This window comes from Polypterus senegalus, chromosome 11, assembly GCF_016835505.1.
Source record: "Polypterus senegalus isolate Bchr_013 chromosome 11, ASM1683550v1, whole genome shotgun sequence".
NCBI lineage: Eukaryota > Metazoa > Chordata > Cladistia > Polypteriformes > Polypteridae > Polypterus > Polypterus senegalus.
Genome location: NC_053164.1, coordinates 34,263,612 through 34,282,727, shown reverse-complemented (window position 1 = coordinate 34,282,727; position 19,116 = coordinate 34,263,612). Strand labels below are relative to the sequence as shown.

General features: G+C 43.1%; 1 protein-coding gene across 1 annotated transcript in view; it reads right to left on the bottom strand.

The window, feature by feature from the left end:
* Window positions 1-10,029: 10,029 nt before the first annotated feature.
* The window catches only part of gnsb (glucosamine (N-acetyl)-6-sulfatase (Sanfilippo disease IIID), b), a 60,143-nt gene continuing 51,056 nt past the window's right edge, over window positions 10,030-19,116 (bottom strand). Inside the window, exons 12-14 of the mRNA XM_039768318.1 lie at window positions 14,197-14,304; window positions 13,786-13,988; window positions 10,030-11,996 (exon numbers count right to left, since the gene is read on the bottom strand). Of these exons, the coding sequence (XP_039624252.1) occupies window positions 13,836-13,988; window positions 14,197-14,304 (261 nt within the window). The 3' untranslated portion in view covers window positions 10,030-11,996; window positions 13,786-13,835. The remainder of the gene's footprint in view (window positions 11,997-13,785; window positions 13,989-14,196; window positions 14,305-19,116) is intronic.

The window sequence follows — 19,116 nt, the reverse complement described above, 5'->3', positions numbered from 1 at the left end:
CAATGATATTTAATTTAAAACCAGCTTCATATTTTCTTCTGATCGAATGCTCCATCGTAGATACGGGATGCTCTTACGATAAAGGTGTATGAAGGCGTGAGATACAAAAAAACCACCAAACAGTGCAAACGTCGCTTTGGAATAGTTTGGGTATTACCGTGTGGTCACGTAGGCGCAATAGAGAGAAAGAGAGTGAAAGAGAGAGAAAGAGAGGTTAGGAGTACACGCTGATAACAGCGCATTGTCGCACCCACACAGAAAAAAAAGGCAGTGTGCTCCGTGGTTACTCTCTCAGGTTGGGCGGGTGTTAGCATATCATAATCTCTTGGACCAATAGCGTGAGTTTTCTGTATTCGACTTATATGACTGACATCATAAAATACCGGAAATTCCAACCATCCATTATCCCATTATCCAACCCGCTTAGTCCTAACTATAGGGTCACAGGGGTCTCCTGGAGCCATTCCCAGCCAACACAGAATGCAAGGCAGAAAACAAACCCGGGCAGGGTGCCAGCCCACCGCAGGGTACACACACACCCACACACCAAGCACACACTAGGGACAAATTAGGATCGCCAATGCACCTAACCTGCATGTCTTTGGACTGTGGGGGGAGACACGGTAACAACATGCAAACTCCACGGAGGGACTACCCAGGAAGGTCTCCTAACTGTGAGGCAATACCAGAAAATATACGTTAAAATCAAATCCCAACTTATCTGCGCGAGAGCTTATCCACAAGTATATACAGTACTTACATTTTACATTTAGTCTTTTCAACTTTGCATTTTATCTTTGTCCATTAATAAATACGCTAAATGCTTTTTAATATTCATCTATATGCTTATATCTTTTTGGTGGCATTGCTTAAGGTGGGATGGGTGCCTCCCTAGGGGTTTCATTGAAAGGCTAAGCAGGGTTAGAGATGTTAAATGGAGGTCTGTGAGACAATGGCCTGCAAAGGGCAACCAAACACATTAAAGTCTCAACCCCTGGTGCCAGGACCAGAGATCTGGAGCTGCAGGGTGAGCCTTATGGGCTGCAAGGTCATCATTGCCTCCACATCTCTCTGCCCCCTAGCCTGGGAAAGAAATACCTCCATGCCCAGATCTAGACAGCTGCAGACCCTCACTTGGATTAGGTGAAAATGTTTTGCTATTTTAATGAGAGCAAATACCCTCACTGTCAGTAGTTTTACTTTCTTTCTGCAGGTTGGCATAACTCAGTGGATGAGGACATGTTTGAATATAAGATACTTGATATTACATTTGAAGCACAATGCACAGTGCAAAATGAGGAGGGAATAGAAACCAGGGTTAGGGCATCTGTACGGTCTTCATGGGTAACAAAATTCATTCTCTGTGCGTTTGTGCTAGATAGATAGATAGATAGATAGATAGATAGATAGAGAAGACACTATATGATAGATAGATAGATAGATAGATAGATAGATAAGACACTATATAATAGATAGATAGATAGATAGATAGATAGATAGATAGATAGATAGATAGATAGATAGAGAAGACACTATATAATAGATAGATAGATAGATAGATAGATAGATACTTTATTAAGGGGAAATTCACATAATCCAGCAGCAGTATACTGATACAAAGAAACAATATTAAATTAAATAGTAATAAAATGAAAAAATGAAAAAAAAAATGAAAAAATAAAATAAAATTAATGTTAGCATTTACTCCCCCGGGTGGAATTTAAGAGTCTCATAGTGTCGGGGAGGAACGATCTCCTCAGTCTGTCACTGAAGCTACTCCTCTGCCTGGAGATGATCCTGTTCAGTGGATGCAGTGGATTCTTCATGATTGACAGGAGTTTGCTTAATGCCCGCCGCTCTGCCACAGATGTTAAACTGTCCAACTTTACTCCTACAATAGAGCCTGCCTTCTTAACAAGTTTGTCCAGGCGTGAGGCATCTTTCATCTTTATGCTGCCTCCCCAGCACACCACCGCTGCAGAAGAGGGCACTCACCACAACCGTTGGTAGAACATCTGCAGCATCTTACTGCAGATGTTGAAGGATGCCAACCTTCTCAGAAAGTATAGTCTGCTCTGACCTTTCTTACATAGAGCATCAGTATTGGCAGTCCAGTCCAATTTGTCATCCAGCTGCACTCCCAGATATTTAAAGGTCTGCACCCTCTGCACACAGTCACCTCTGATGATCACAGGGTCCATGAGGGGCCTGGCCTCCTAAAATCCACCACCAGCTCCTTGGTCTTGCTGGTGTTAAGGTGTAAGTGGTTTGAGTCGCACCATTTAACAAAGTCTTTGATTAGCTTCCTGTACTCCTCCTCCTGCCCACACCTGATGCAGCCCACAATAGCAGTGTCATCAGCGAACTTTTGCACGTGGCAGGACTCCGAGTCATATTGGAAGTCTGATGTATATATATTGAACAGGACCAGAGAAAGTACAGACCCCTTCGGCGCCCCTGTATTGCTGAACACAATGTCAGACCTGCAGTTCCCAAGACGCACATATTGAGGTCTGTCTGTAAGATAGTCCACAATCCATGCCACCAGGTGTGAGTCTACTCCCATCTCAGTCAGCTTGTCTCTAAGGAGCAGAGGTTGGATGGTGTTGAAGGCGCTAGAGAAGTCCAAAAACATAATTCTTACAGCACCACTGCCTCTGTCCAGGTGGGAGAGGGATCGATGAAGCATATAGATGATGGCATCCTCCGCTCCCACCTTCTCCTGGTATGCGAACTGCAGAGGGTCGAGGGCGTGGCAGACCTGTGGCCTCAGGTGGTGAAGCAGCAGCCACTCCATGGTCTTCATCAGATGTGACGTCAGAGCAACAGGCCGGAAGTCATTCAGCTCACTAGGACGTGATACCTTTGGGACAGGGGTGATACAAGATGTTTTCCAAAGCCTTGGGACTCTCCCCTGTTCCAGGCTCAGGTTGAAGATGCGCTGTAGAGGACTCCCCAGTTCCAACGCACATGCCTTCAGCAGTCGTGGAGATATACCATCTGGACCCGCTGCTTTGCTGGCACGAAGTCTTTTCAGCTCTCTGCTCACATTGTGGGTGGGGATGTCTCACCTATGCTGGTATCAGCAGAAGGATGGTTGGATGATGCAGTACTCCGAGGTGAGAGTGGGTTACTGTGATCAAACCTATTAAAGAAGTTGTTCATTTGGTTTGCTCTTTCCACGTCTGTCTCGATGGCGGCACTCTGCTTTGAGCTGCAGCCAGTACTGTACTGCTCCTTCACCGCCCTGAGCTGGACTCGGAGTTCCTTCTGCACGCAGCTCATGCTGATCACCGCCTTTAAAAGCCCTTTTCTTCTGGTTCAAAATGCCTTTGATGTCACTTGTAACCCATGGCTTGTTGTTAGCATAGCAGCATACTGTTCTTACTGGAACTACAATGTCCATACAGAAGTTGATGTAATCAGTTGTGTATTCAGCATTGCTGCTGATCTCGTACTGAAGCTTATTGATTTTTTAATAAACCTTTCGGATTTTGGACAGATGGGGAAATGTGGAAAATATATCCATTTAAAATTAAACCTACAACACAATAAAGTGTGCAGAAAGTTAGGAGTGCTGAATACTTTCACTGTGTGTAAAAAGGAGGATGCTGTCTGAAAGAAGTAGTAGTTTGCATTGACATCTGAGCAGCTCAGCTTATGTCTCATATGCAAAATAAAACAGATTCATATTTATTATTGTTATATTAACATTATTATATAAGGAGAGCAGGATGTGTTCAGACACCATATACTATATGTCAAAAGAAAGAAGTGAGGAGCTGCGGAGGTTCTAATCCAGCAAGGCCTCCGATTGCTCTTTTTGCCATACCAGGATACATTACCTTCCATGAGATATTCAAATTCAACCCACAATGCAGGTCTGCCCTCATTGCGCCACTCTCTCTTGGTGTGATGGAATACAATGGAAGTGCTGTCACAGAGGAAAAGAAAGAGGAAGCGCTCCGCACGCGATACGAATTCTGTGTTCAGTTGCTCAGACAATGGGGGGGACCACCGACCTACTTCTATGTGGGCAAATGGGCAGAGAGTGGCAGCCTGTTTTTGCATTTCAAGAGGGATATTGTGCCAACCTCCAACCAGACAAGCCCAGGGTGGTGAACCCATGTGGCAGCTGCATACTCTCTACATACTGTAAATGAGCACATACTGTATATATATAAAATCCTAAGCCTAAAAGTGCAACGATTTTGTGCAATGATTTTATGTGACGTTTTAATGTTATGCTTTAAATCAGGCTTGTTTTAAAACCTACATATATACGTTTGGTATCATTCTTTTCAGAGTTTATTGAACTTTAATGTGATGTTGTTAGATTTTCAGATTCTTATTCTGTTTTTAAATTATAAACTAAAAAATATCAAGAACTGACATCCCGCGAGATGAGGCTTTGTGCCAACATATTTAACTACGCCCAGGGCCGGAAATAAAAGACAAAGAGTAGGACAGCGCTGTACAGGCTTTTAAAAGTTTGAAGCGCTGTGCGAGATGCGTATCACATGGTACAGCAGCAGCAGCAGAAGCAGCTGACCGAGCAAAGAGGAGGTAAAAATAAAACTGTATTAAGAGGGGGATTTTGGAGGAGCAACTGCGTCTCATTGGGGTGCGTTCAGCCCCCCTCTTCACAACGTGAGCAGCAGAGACACGAAGTGGCTGGAACGTAGTGCAGGCCAGGGGGGTTGGTGAGTGAAGTGAGCAGGGGTCGAACCCCCTAATATATATTATGCATACATACACAAACCAGTGATTTAGCCTGTCTTCTATGTATATTCATGTGTTCTGTCATGTACTGTATGAAGGGGTGTGTGTGCTTACAGTGTATGTACATGTATATGCTGTATGTGCATATGCATACACACTATATACACTCACACTTTCACTTGCACATTATCATTTGCACATCTCTTTTGCAATTGTACTATTCTGCAACTTTGTTTCAAGTTTAACTTTGTTTGAAATATAACTTATGCTATTTATGTTATTTGTATATGATATTATGTTGTTATAAGTAGCTCCAAATCTACCATGTCAAATTCCTGTACATGTACTACTGGCAAAAAAAGTGATTCTGATATACATATACATGTTGTGAAAAGGCGCTATATGGGCGACGACCGGACACAGACTGACACCATGAGGCACACGTAAAATAAATAAACTTTTTATTTTCTTCACCTGTGGGGCACACCTTCCCCGTGTCCCACAGGCACAACACAGTCCCAAAAGACACACCAAACAAAACACCACCACAAAACACTCTTCTTTCTCCTCCACTCCTCCAAGGCAGCGTTGTCATTGTCGTGCCGCCGCGCCGCTCGCTGCCGCGTCCCTCGTCCGTCCTCCTCCTCCCGACTCTGGCATGTGGAGTGGTGACTGTTGGCTCCTTTTATATCCCACCCAGAAGTGCTGCAGGTGCTCGTTGACCTACTTACAGCTGCACCTCCGGGTGTGGCTGTGTTCCCGCCTAGACGGGCTCGTTAGGCCATGCAGCTCCTCCTGGTGGTGGCCACGGAGCCTAACAGTAATGAGCTCCTGTTCCAAAATATTGGCCACGATGCAACCCAGGGGAGCTTCCAACAAGTGTTCCCGAGAACCGGGTGACATAGTGTGCATCCCATGACTGCTCCCCCTGATCCAGTGTCAAAGAGGTGTCCCGACCGGGCATGGGTCCAGGCCATCTGTCACAATGTACATAAATACACACACAAACATACATTATATATACGTATGGGTGTGATCACGATCTGATATTTGGGTGGTTGGTCAGCCAGTTGGCAGACATTTACCACACCCTCTCAGTCTATCTAATTATATAGTGTCTTCTCTATCTATCTAATTATATAGTGTCTTCCCTATCCATCTCTCTAATTATATAGTGTCTTCTCTATCTCGCTCTCTAATTATATAGTGTCTTCACTATCTCTCTGTCTAATTATATAGTGTCTTCTCTATCTTGCTCTCTAATTATATAGTGTCTTCACTCTCTCTATATCTAATTATATAGTGTCTTTTCTATATATCCATCTAATTATATAGTGTCTTCTCTATCTATCAAGATAACAATGAATGCTGTCATTTGTTACAGAACCTTCCTCGGCTTCCAAGGTGAGATGATACAAGCTTGGTATGCAGAATTGACTCTAGTAGAACGTTTTGAGGTTTAATGCAGGCAAGGTTCCAGATATTAATGGGATCCCAGTTGAATTTTATAAAGAGTTCTAAGATCTCATTTGTCCAGCTGGAAGTTTTCACACAGAGTATCAGGACGGGTGTCTTACCCCAGAGCTGTCAGAGAGCAGTTATAACCTTCCTTCCTAAAAAAGGGATTTTTATGCAAGATCAGAAACTGGCGGCCCGTGTCACTTCTGTGCACAGATTATAAGATTTTGTCTAAAGAGTTGGCCAACAGACTCCAGACTGTTTTGAAAGAAGTGGTACATCCAGATCAGAGATACTGTGTGCCTGACAGAAGTATTTTTGACAATATGTTTGGGGATATTTTGGCTTCCTCAGAGCCTATTCATTTTAAGGTTGGTCTGCTTTCCTTAGATATTAGAAAGCTTTTGATTGGGTCAGTCATTCCTACTTGTGGAAGTGCTTTCAGTTTTGTGGAGAATTTTGTCAAAAACATTCAGTTGCTTTATAGTGACATTTCTAGTATAGTGAAAATCAATGGTGGCTTGCGTGGACCTTTTATGTGCACACACACCTTTTACAGTTCAAAGAGGAGTTTGACAGGGCTGCTCTCTTTCCGGAATGCTATCTGCGTTGACATTGGAGCCGTTCTTGGTAGAGTTAAGAAGAGGGCTGAGTGGTCTGTCTAGTGGAGCCATTTAAAGTTACAGCTTCTGCGGATGACACTATGGTGATTATCAGGATTATGTGGATAGATTGACAGCTCGTCAAAGTACTTATGAAGAAACAGAATCAGCTAAAATAAATTAGGCCAAAAGTAGTGCCCTGCTAGTGGGAGACTGGGCCGGAGTAAGTCCACTTCAGCTTAAAGGGGGTCTGCAGTGGAGCACTGGAGGATTGGTGTACCTTGGCGTTGGCAATTTGTGCATATGCACTGGGATCTATTATTGCTGACAGTACAAACTCAACTAGCACAATGGTGTTGGACCCTCCCCCAGATGTCTTATAGGGGCAGGACGCTGGTCGTAAATAATCTGGTGACCTCCAGCCTGTGATAGAAGTGCATCGGTTTGGAGCCATCACAGCTGCTCAAGCAGGTACAAGGGGCCATTGTGAACGTCTTTTGGGATGGTATGAACTGGCCGAGACGTAGTGGGCTTTACTTACCACTGGATTGGGGGTTGATGTCAAGGACTTGTGGATTTTGCGAGTCAGGTTGCTGCTTTCCATTCACAAACAATACAGAAACTGTTATATTCACATGGACAGCACCAATGGACATTTTTAGCTCATTTTTTTCTTAACCAAGTTGGATAGACAGGGCTGGAGAAAAACATAGTGCGAAGTGTCAACATTTCAAAGTTACCAAACTTTTACAAAACTTTACAAAGTGCTGTGTTTGCTGTTGGTCAAAAGGGATTTTGAAAATACTTCCGTGATTTGGGTATTGGAAGAACCTTTGCTATTAAAATCCTCACATCAGCTCTTCTTGGGGATTATCACAGCATGTTGCTTACAATCTTGTATGGTGGGTGCCACTTTACCAAAATGAGGCATTTACTTGATTTGGACAGATTTGTTTGGAAGGATGCAGCAAAGATAGCAGAGGAGACAGGAAAAAATCCATTTGAAACAAAAGATTTGCCCTTCCAGTGACTTCATTGTCCTTACACTTGTGGTGTCTGCAGCAGGTGAATGGCTTACTGTCCATAAGTAACCTGTTGGACCTGCAAGTGCAGTTTGTGACGGAAGGGGCAGCTGTACAGAATATGACAGTCAACCATCAGACTCAACTGAAGACGTTTCCAGATACACCTTGGAGAGACAAACTTACTGTTCCAGAGAGAGCAAAGCCGGCCTGGAGGTCTCGATACAGGCCACCATTGGCGCACTTGGTGGGGGGATCTGCAGTGGAGGCTGTTGCATGGCATTTTAGCGGTGAACTCCATTTTAGTCCTGGGGTTGCTGAATAATTGTTCCTTTTGTGGTGTGAGGCAGACTGTGTTTCATTGCTTTATGTTTTGAATGAGGCCTCAGCCTCTTTTTTTCAATCAGAAAGATTGGGGGTTGAATATAATGAGGGGGGTTCTTGTTTGGGCGAAAGGTAATAAAAAAGAAAAGGGAACAATGTGCACCTCGTATTATGGACAAACCCGCAATAATCAGATCAGTGGGTCTGGTCACCAGGATACAGTTGGATTCTTCAAAAAGCTACGTGAAAGCAGAATCACAGTAGATTTTAATTTTTATAAATCTACAAAGGATATGGAAAAGTTTAGGTATGTTTGGTGTGTAAATAATGTATTATGTGAATGTGATGATGATGAGTTACACTTGATGTTATAATATATATACAGCGGGAGAAATAAGTATTGAATGCGTCAACATTTTTCTCAGTAAATATATTACTAATGGGGCTATTGACATGAACTTTTCACCAGATGTCGATTACAACCCAAGAAATCCACACATACAAAGAAATCAGAACAAACAAGTCCATAAATTACGTGCAATAAAGTGGAATGACACAGGGAATAAGTATTGAACATGCTTACTTAAATGTATTTATTTAATACTTGGCAGAAAAGCCTTTGTTGGTAGCGACAGCTTCAAGACACCTCCTGTATGGAGAAACGAGTTGCTTGCATTGCTCAGGTGTGATTTTGGCCCATTCTTCCACACAAACTGTCATCAAATCTTGAAGGGTCCGGAGGCCTCTTCTATGAACACTGACCTTCAGTTGTTTCCATAGATTTTCATTTGGATTCAAGTCGGGTGATTGACTGGGCCATTCCAGCAGTTTTTTTTTTTTCTCTGAAACCAACTGTAAGTTTGCTTGGCTGTGTGTTTGGGATCCTTGTCTTGTTGAAATGTCCACCCTCGTTTCATCTTCTGAATCCTGGTAGATGGCAGGAGATTCTTATCAAGAATGTCCCGGTACATTTCTCCATTCATCCTTTCTTCAGTTCTACACTGTTGGTATGGTATTTTTGGGGTGATGCGCAGTGCCACTTCTCCTCCAAACATGGTGTGTGCAATGACATCCAACAAGTTCAATTTTGGTCTCATCTGACCAGACTCTCTTCACCCAGTATTTCATTGGCTTGTTCCAAATGTTGTGCAGCAAACTTTAAATGAGCTTCAACATGCTGATTCTTCAGCAGTGGAGTCTGGCGCTGCGAGCGTGCATAGAGGCCATGGCGGTTGAGTGTATTGTTTGTTTTCTTTGAAACTGTACCTGCTAATTGCAGGTCTTTCTGAAGCTCTCCATGAAAGGTCCTTGGCTCTTGGATGACTCTTCTGATTGTTCCTTTGACTCCTCTGTCAAAAATCTTGCGAGGAGCACTTGGTCGTGGCCGTTTTATGGTAAACTGATGTTCTTTCCATTTCTGGATTATGGTCCCAACGGTGCTCACTGGAAAATTCAGAAGTTTAGAAATACGTCTGTAACCAAAGCCATCAATATGTTTCGCAACAGTAAGGTTGCGAGGCTCTTGAGAGGGCTCTTTGTTTTTACTCAGCATGAGATGCTTCTTGTGTACACCTTGGTAATGAGAAACCTTTTTACAGCCCATCATTTAGGACTAAACCAACTGATATTCATTTGCGCTGATAGGGGGATATCAGGATTGCTTTCTAAACACTACTGGCAGATCTCTACTGCTTTCTTGGCTTTCCATTCCTTTTTCCACCTCCTTTCCTTTATGTGTTCAATACTTATTCCCTGTGTCATTCCACTTTATTACACATAATTTATGGGCTTATTTGTTTTGCTTTCTTTGTATATGAGGATTACTTGGGTTGTTAGTGACATCTGGAGAAAATTTCAGGTCAATAGCCCATTTAGTAATATATTTACTGAGAAACACGTTGACACGTTCAATACTTATTTTCCCTGCTGTATATTTTTTTTTCTTCCCCGACTAATGCTTAATTAATTAGAGTACTTTAGGGCATGTTTTTCTTGAAAATGGAAAATTGAAAGAGACTATTTTTGTGTTTTCTGTCAAAAACATTAACACAGCTTTTACGAATCCCACCCCAAATCACATATGACAGAGACATGTGCATGGCATGGTTGCTTAAATTTCAACTGGTCTTAGGTGGGGAAGTCTAACCTAGTGCTTGAATAAAAGTGTAAACACTCCACTCTCTTCTGCTTTTCTTTTTTTGGTGCTTCACTTTGTCACCTGGTGTTACATACATAAGAGGAATGGGAGAAGACAACCTCTGTCAGTGACCATAGGGTGCAGATGCAGATTGCAGCATCGTCTTTGTAACACGTTGGTTAAGCGTAAACTGGAGATCTGGGCCACTCTTTTCAGGTCAATGTCATAAAGACACTGAAAGTGAGAAAATGATTCACTTTAGGAAACTGCCAGTTGACAGGGACCACTCATGTATTTGGCCAGGAGCAAATTTTAGCAAATGGCCTATTACTAGCAAAGTGCAGAATGGCCAATTTTAAATAAGTGAGGTCTGGAACAGCAAGTTAACTAAAGCACAATGGAGAGGCTGTCCAGATGGGTACAACACAGTGCTGCATAAACAGCCTGTACTGGCAGGCAGCAGAATGGCCCATTTGTAATGGGGGGCACCAACCGACCAACCCATAATTAAAGAGCCTTACTGAGCCACTTGTAACAACTAATTGCTAATCAGTTTATCCAGGCAATCCGCACAATGTCCATTTTGTAATGACTAATTGCAATACTGAGGCTCTGATAAACTTTGTTTTGGCAGAGTACTGACTGACCACCTTGCCCCAACGATAAGTAAGCACAGCAAACAGTTTGCAATAGCAGTGTCCTAACATGAGGCTGAAAGGTTGGGAGGAACAAGATGCTGGAGGAAATCTAAAGTAGAGTGCTGACCAGTGGAAAAGCTCCTCCTAAGACAAGTGAAATGAGATCAAGACCACTACTGCAGACCTTTAAGGCCTTCAGACTTCAAAAACGAGGCTGCTGTGCCATGCCAGGACCAGGGCTTGACCGGATTTTGAATTTGATTTGAATTTATTTATTACAAATAAAATACAAGGGGGAGTCATGTTAAAGTTAGAAAATGGGATTTATTAGAAAATGGAACAAACCTTCTCAATGTCATCTCCATCCTTCTCAACACACTTGTGCCACCTGCCTGGAAGTGCCAGAACATAAAAGGTTCGGCCTTGTCCTCACAATCACTCATGCACCCGAGGTATTACATGCCAAGGGGTACCACAGTCAATAGGGCAAGTTACAGGGACTTGCTGGAGACCAATGTGAAGCCTGCTATTCGATCCAGGCGGTGGGGACTGCTGTCTCAAGGAGACCTTTTGCTGCAAGACAATGAACACAAACTGCTAAGAACACCAAGGCCTGTCTGGAGAAACTGAAGTTTGAGGCATTGCCACATTCTCCTTATTCGCCAGATCTGGCACCGTGTGATTTCCATCTTTTTGGACCTCTAGAAATACATCTGGGTGGTCGCGGGGACAAGACAAAACCTTTTATTCTGCAGGAATCCAGGCAGGTGGTGCAAGTGCATTGAGAAGGGTGGAGACATCAGTTCTGTTAAGGTTTGTTCCTTTTTCTAATAAATCCCATTTTCTAACTTTAGCTTGACTCCCCCCTCCCTTGTACTAGTCTAAAACTGTGGTTTTGCTGTAACAAAATAAACAAAAAAAGAAAAGGAGTATGAGCATCACTCCCATAAAACCCTGACTGCTTCCATCAACAAATTTGCAGCTACTCCGCCCAGTGCATTGTGTCCATTTTAAAATAAGCTTCCCTTCACAGTTACAAATACTGGAGCCTCCAGCGCATCATCACACATTCCGAAAGTGCTTCATAAGAAATCTGAAAGGAAATTAGAAAGAATTCATAGTTATACTCAGGGAAGACCAGTAGATGGCACATCTGGTTAGGAGAATATCAGATAGACAGAGCACAGAATAAATCTGGTTAAGAAGCTGTCAAGAAGCATCAGAACAGGGCATGTTTGGCTAAGAGGCTATTAGACTACCAGAACAAGGTTTCCTCTTATTAAGGGGTTCTTAGGAAGTACCAGCAGAGGGCACATCTGGTTAAGGAGCCTTCAAGAAGCATCAGTACAGGGAATATCAGAGTAAGAGCAGGTGTAGCCTCTGGCTAGGAGGATATCACAAAGGACATGCAAAGGGGAAATTTAGTTACAGGGCTATCGGTTAGCATCATGTGGAGTGTGTGCCTATCAGATACCAGCAGAGGATTCGACTGGTTAACAGCCTATCAGTGAGAAGCAGTACAGGGTGTCTTCTGGTTAAGAAACAATCAAAGAGCAACAGGAAAGGGGCTGTCATGAAATACTACTACAGGGTATGTCTAGTTAAGGAGCTATTGAGAACCATCAATCAAAGTGGTAATCAAAGTACCAGTAGAGGGCACCTCTGGTTAAGGGGTTATTATCTAATACCAGTAGAGGGTGTCACTGGTGAAGAGGCTTAACAGAGCACCAGTAGAAGGCAGCTTTAGTTAAGGGGCTATCAGGGAGTACCATCAGTGGGCATTCTCTGGTTAAGGAGCTATCAAGAAGCATCAGTAGAAGGCTTATCTAATTAAGAGGAAAACAAAGTACTAATAGAGGGCACCCCTGTTTAAGGGGTTATAATGGAGTACCAGTAGAGGGGATTTCTGGTTAAGAGGCTATCAAAGAGTACCACCAGAGGGTATCTCTGGTTAAGAAGCTATTATGAAGCATCAGTAGAGGGCTTTTCTTGTTACGCAGCTATCAGAGAGTACCAGTAGAGGGAACCTCTGGTTAAGGGGCTATTATCCAATACCAATAGAGGGCGCCACTGGTGCAAAGGCTTAATAGAGTACCAGGAGAGGGCAACTTTAGTTAAGGGGCTATCAGGGAGTACCATCAGAGGACATCTCTGGTTTGGAGCTATCAAGAAGCATCAGTAGAGGGCTTATCTAGTTAAGAGGCAAACAAAGTACTAATAGAGGGCATCTCTGGTTAAGGGGTTATAATGGAGTACCAGTAGAGGGCGTCTCCAGTTAAGAGGCTATCAAAGAGGGTGTCTCTGGTTAATGAGCTATGATGAAGCAGCAGTACAGGGCTTGTCTTGTTAAGCAGCTATTAGAGAGTACCAGCAGAGGGCGTCTCTGGTTAAGGAGCTATCAAGCAACATAAGTAGAGGGTTTATCTAATTAAGAGGCAAACAAAGTACTAATAGAGGGTACCTCTGGTTAAGGGGTTATAATGAGAGTACCAGTAGAGGGCACCTCCAGTTAAGAGGCTATCAAGGGTGTCTCTGGTTAGTGTAAGGGGTTATTATGAAATACCAGTAAGAGGATGTCTATGTTTATGGGACAAGGCCACTTGGTGGGTTGTCAGAAGGGGCTATCAAAGAGCACCAGCAGAGTGCAGCTTTAGTTGAGGTGCTTTCAGGGAGTACCACCTGAGGACACCCCTAGTTAAGGAGCTATCAAGAAGTACCAGAAGCTGGAATGTGTAGTTAACATGCTCAAGGAGTACCAGGTAAGGGCTTATTACGGAGTACCAGCAGAGGGTACCTTTGGTTAACGGACTAGGCTCCTCGGCAGCTTGTCACATAAAGTAGCCTGAAGCCTTTTGTTAATTTGCAGTTCACTAGCGCTTTACCTTTCTGTTAGCAAATGGCCTCGTCTCTTCATAATGAGGCCTACAGTCCGCTATCGCTTGTTGTCCCTGCAAGACTGAGCCGCACAAGACTGCAGCTTGATAAGTCGTTGGTTCATGGCCTGCAAAAAGGTGGGGTCCACTTTCTTCACAATGTTGTCTATCTGATGTGGGTCAGAGGTCACGTTATACACCTCCACAAAGTCCTGTGCGCAAAAAAAGAAGAGGATGTGTTAAGGTTGTAATTCTAGCAAGACACAAGCAGGCGCAGAAAAAAAGAGACCAAATTGCAGTCACCAAGCCTACACCTGAGCATCAAGATCTCTGCAGACAGAGTGGCAGAGTGGGGTGGTTTCCTAAAATGCATTGAAAACATATTGGGCACTGACTAGATCATCTTATTCAGACAATTACCTCTTGATCAGCAAACTCACAGTACTGCAGGCTGGCTTCGGCCAAGGTGCGCACACAGGCATACGTGTTGTTGAAGGCGTCTTCGCACACACAGTCTGGGAAGCATTGCTAAACAGAACAGAAAAAGACCAGGTGAGCAACACCTCAAAATATCACATCCAAGGGCAATGGCCCCCTACACCACCACTGGACTAAAGCCATCTCTTCAACTGAGTTTTTTCGCAAGCCCAATTCAAGTGGTGAAGCTCCCTCACCTTCTACCATCCATCCATTCATTATTACATACCTATTTATCTAAATCAGGGTCGTTCTGACATTAAGGAGCTAACCATGAACAGAATATGACGGTTCAACACATGGCACACCTCCACACTTCTGCACGTCTGTTTAATCCTGGTATGAGATGCCAGCCCAAGGTGGTCTCTTTGTTATGGAAGGCCTGTGTGAATGGGAGAGCACAGCCAGCTGCCTTGGTAGGTGGGAGCTGGCATTCTTTAAGCCGGAGTGGCCAGACTTAAATGCAGGAGAGAGAAAAATCTTTGGAGATCTAGCATGATAACTAATGTTGGGTCATTACAGTATTAACACCAGGCCAACCAAGCTTAGAACTGTATAAAGTACAATTGTTTCATTTACTAAAACTCTTCTTATCAAAGTAAAACCATCTTCCATAATTATGAGGTGTTTTTCATTAACTATCCTGTGGTGAGGTTGATGCATGACACTGTAGATCTTGCGATAACAAACTAGTCCATAATTACTTGGGCACAATTACAAGTCAGCACACTGTATGTTCCGGTGGCTTCCCCATTTTGACTCAATTGTCTTCATCAGCTGCTGCTTGGAACTGCAAAACTGGTTTAGCAATCACAAGCTCCTGTGCAATTAAGTGAGCTGTGAAGCCTTTCACTTTAGTCTTCCTTATTTCACTTTTAGATGGAAAGTCAAGATTGCATGAATTATATCGTGCATGTCACTTAATTCCCCTTCTTCAACAGAGCAATACTAACATGGAAAAAATGGAAAAGCTAAATCACATTCCCACTTTTTGTCAAAGAGTAATAATCATAAACCAAACTTTATAACACAGTTTAGTAGAATCACAGTAATATAAGCATAACTTTACACTCACTTAACCATTATGTACGCACCTGCAGGGCACTGCGCATTAGCATGCTATTGTGAAGTTTTATTTGTACTGACATGACAAATACATTTTGACAGAAATGAAAAAAAAAATGGCAGCGACCAATCAAACAATTGGCTGGTATGCCATAATCAACCAGGCACTTTTGCTATAAGCAGCTGGAGGCATCATGGGGACAAAAAAAAAAAAAATCAGAGAGTATTCTAGGTAAATGCCACATGTTCTGCACTGCCACCTCCAAGAGGCAAACATCTTTTCTTCATTTCATATAAGACCTTTCTATAGTGGATACCACTGTATATTAAAATCACTTATAGTTAGAGTTCTGGCAAGTGAAGTGATTTGCTAAGGATCACAAAGTGAGACTGAAGTGGAAACTAAACCGGCAACTATGTGCTTCAAAGTAAGCCGCATCACCTACTTGACCACACTTGATTACTCCTATCCATCCATTATCCAACCCACGTAGCCCATTTCAAAGATGTGGGGGTCAGTGCTTGTCCAGGCAACAAGCCAGAAACAAAATCCTGAATAGGATGTCAGTCCATTCTGGTGCCCACCCACAAACACTCAAAGGGGGCAAAATTAGAGCTGCCAATCAACCTGACATGGGATGCAAACCAGACATTCCTGGAGGAGCCCAAGTGGGCATGGAGAAATTAGGGACCAGATTGGGAACTGAACCCAGAACTTTTGTGTTGTTAGGCACAAGTATTAACTACTGTGGCCAAAACATGTGGGACACTGCAGAAACCAGGTGGGGGAACAACACACCCCCTGTGGGATGTGCTCTATAAAAACTGTAGCCCTTCTGAAAGCATCACCAGACAACATGCCCACAGTGGACAGATAAGATAAGGGAGCACTGGAATCATCAGATGGAAAGATTCTCTCATCTGCTTGGACAACAGCACAGAGCTCACTGCCCAGGAGAGGGCAGACGGCCAGTAGGCCGAGGTCTCCAGGACTGTGGCTTTGTTTTCGACTTTCTCTTTTACAATTTGTTGTCAGTGGGCCATAGTTCATCAGCTAAGTATAGGAACAGATCTTGTTGGTTTCTGTTTATGTTTAATAGGTTTCTTAATTTTTGTTCTTCATGTGTTTTAACAAATCTGCATTTCTATGTGTACCACTTCTGTAATTTTATAACCATATACTTGTATTTTAAATGAGAATTATTCCCAGGTTTTTGTGCCAGCAATCAGTGAAGAGCGCGATACAAAAAATAAGTTGTATTGTATTGTAGAAGAGTTTACTTGATAAATTCTGTTTGGTCCAAAACTTGGTGAGGTGGACTACCAGAACACAAAGAGTGAATGTTAATGGCTGTTTTTTGATGGGCTTCACACATCCATGGGGTCACCCCAGGGCTGCCGTCTGTCTCCTCTTCTGCATATGCTATACGTAACTGACTGCAGGGATTCACACAAGGACAGACAGTTCCTGAAATCTGCATTCAGTACGTTAACACGCACACACATAATCAGGTCAAGGTGAATAATCCGATTAAGGCAGAAACCTGGCTTCTTCCATAATCTGCATTTACATGTGCAGGTTACCTTCTGGAATTCTCCTTTGTCAAAATGCGCCAATGTCATTAAACTGTGCAAAAAGGCGTTAAACCTCATCATCGGCCACCCTGAATTCGAAAATAAGTATGACACCTGTGATTGTTCAACTCAAGAATTTTAGATCTCAGCCTATCCCAGTCACTAGTGGTGCTCCCCGAAGGCTCTGTTTTGGGCCCTCTTTTGTTTATCATCTATCTTCTACTCCTTGGCAATATCTTTAGGAAATCTGGCATTCAGTTTCATTGCTATGCAGATGCCTCCCGACTATATTTATCTACCAAGTCCAATTCTGCCCTTCCTCCCCTAATTCTTTCTGGCTGCCTTTCTGAAATAAAAACCTGGTTCTCTTCTAATTTTTTCAAACTGAACACTTAGAAAACGGAGCTTCTCCTCATTGGCACTAAATCTGCTCTCGCCAAACTTGAGAGGTTTTTCCTTGACAATTGATGGTTCTTTAGTTTTTCCTTCCCCTCAGGTTAAGAACTTGGGGGTCATCCTCGACAGTACTCTGTCTTTTAATGCTCATATCAACTAGAAGTCAAGCAAAATGATACCTTTTATTGGCTAACTAAAAACATTACAATATGCAAGCTTTCGAGGCAACTCAGGCCCCTGAGCTGTACATCTTACCTTTATAACCTCTTGTGTTCTTTTATGTCAGATAAGTCACCTAGTAACAGAGTGAGCCACACGCACATACTGTACCTATACACTCTGAAAGAAACTCCTCACTATCCGAGGATTCAGTTCCCACAGATTCACTTATCCACTATTATAAAAGTGTCACCCATTTTATGACACCGTTTTTGTGTCTATTTGAGGCCATGTGGAGTAAAAAAAAAAAAAAATTCAGTGAGGACAGCCATGCAGCAGCGACATGTGAGATTGAGCAATAACAGGTCCGAGATGCACTAAGATGTCCAGGGCAGCACGTGTGCCAAGTTGAAAGGATCAAAGAGTGTCTAACCCGGTACCAAGAGATGTGAACAAACCGTTGAACCCCATTCGTGAAGGGGACCAGATCATGCCAGTTAAGTGTGGGTCATTAAGTTAAGTTCACACTGATGAAGTCCCTGCCCATTGTACAAACGGGATGATTTAGTGTGGTGGCCTCTGCAGAGCGTCAAGAAGACGACTGAACTTGACTATCTAGAGAAGTAAACGTTTTAAAAAGGGTATTTGCAAGCTGAAGAAAGGTCATTACTGAGCCTTGAGGGTGCAATAGCAGAGGAGCGGCATGCCCTCCCTTACCCTGTCTCCCTGTCCTAGTCATGACCCGGCTCGCTGGGGAGGGTCAACGAGATGGGACCCAAGGTAGGTCATGTTTTGATGAGCTTAGTTGATTTTCGGTACTACTTGTGGTAACGGGTAGCAAAAGTGCATTGTGTATAGGGTCCATGAGAACTGAACCGTTGTTTTCCAATAGGATCAATGCTTCAGTATTTACAGTTTCTGTTTCCACTGGTATGCAGACCCTACAGATAAGAAGACTTCCCTCTGTGCATACAAATGCACTGATGACCATCAGTTTAGGCTCACAAACCACAGTAGCATGCTGATTATTAGCTATTACTACTGGACTGGATGAATGGAGTTGACAGCAGGGTCTAATGGTCAGCTTCAAGTCATTTAGTAACCCACCATTACCCACAGAAGTTACCATGGATGAGTCAGTGGTTTTGTTTAGTGGTCATGAATCAAAATCATCTTGTTCTAAGAATCAGGTGCTGATTGCATGGCAGGAGGCCAGTTTCTCTGGTGGTGGAGAATCAAAGCCATCTTGCGTTTAGGTCAAGTACTCATCAGATGGCATTAGGTCAACCTGGGCTGTATTGATCATGAATTCCTTTATATTATGCTTTTCATTTGCACAATATGTGCAACAAGGAAGCTAGGCAGGCGGCAAGACCATTTTGAAAGGATGTTGTAAAAAATGAGTTCCATCCTTTTATCCATTTTTAGAGTTGCTCAGTGTCATGGGGGGACCTATCCCAACAAATTAAAGGCAGGAACTGACAATGGATGAGACGCGTCTTCATCACTGAGCTCACTCACACACACACACGCAGCTACTGTAAGTTCCCACTCATATAGGGCTAACCCAATTTACCTGACATGCAAGTTGTTATGATTGCTGGGCTCACATGAAACTCAAAATAGGGTTTCTCCAAAACCAGGCCTCAAGCATTTCTAACTTGTTTA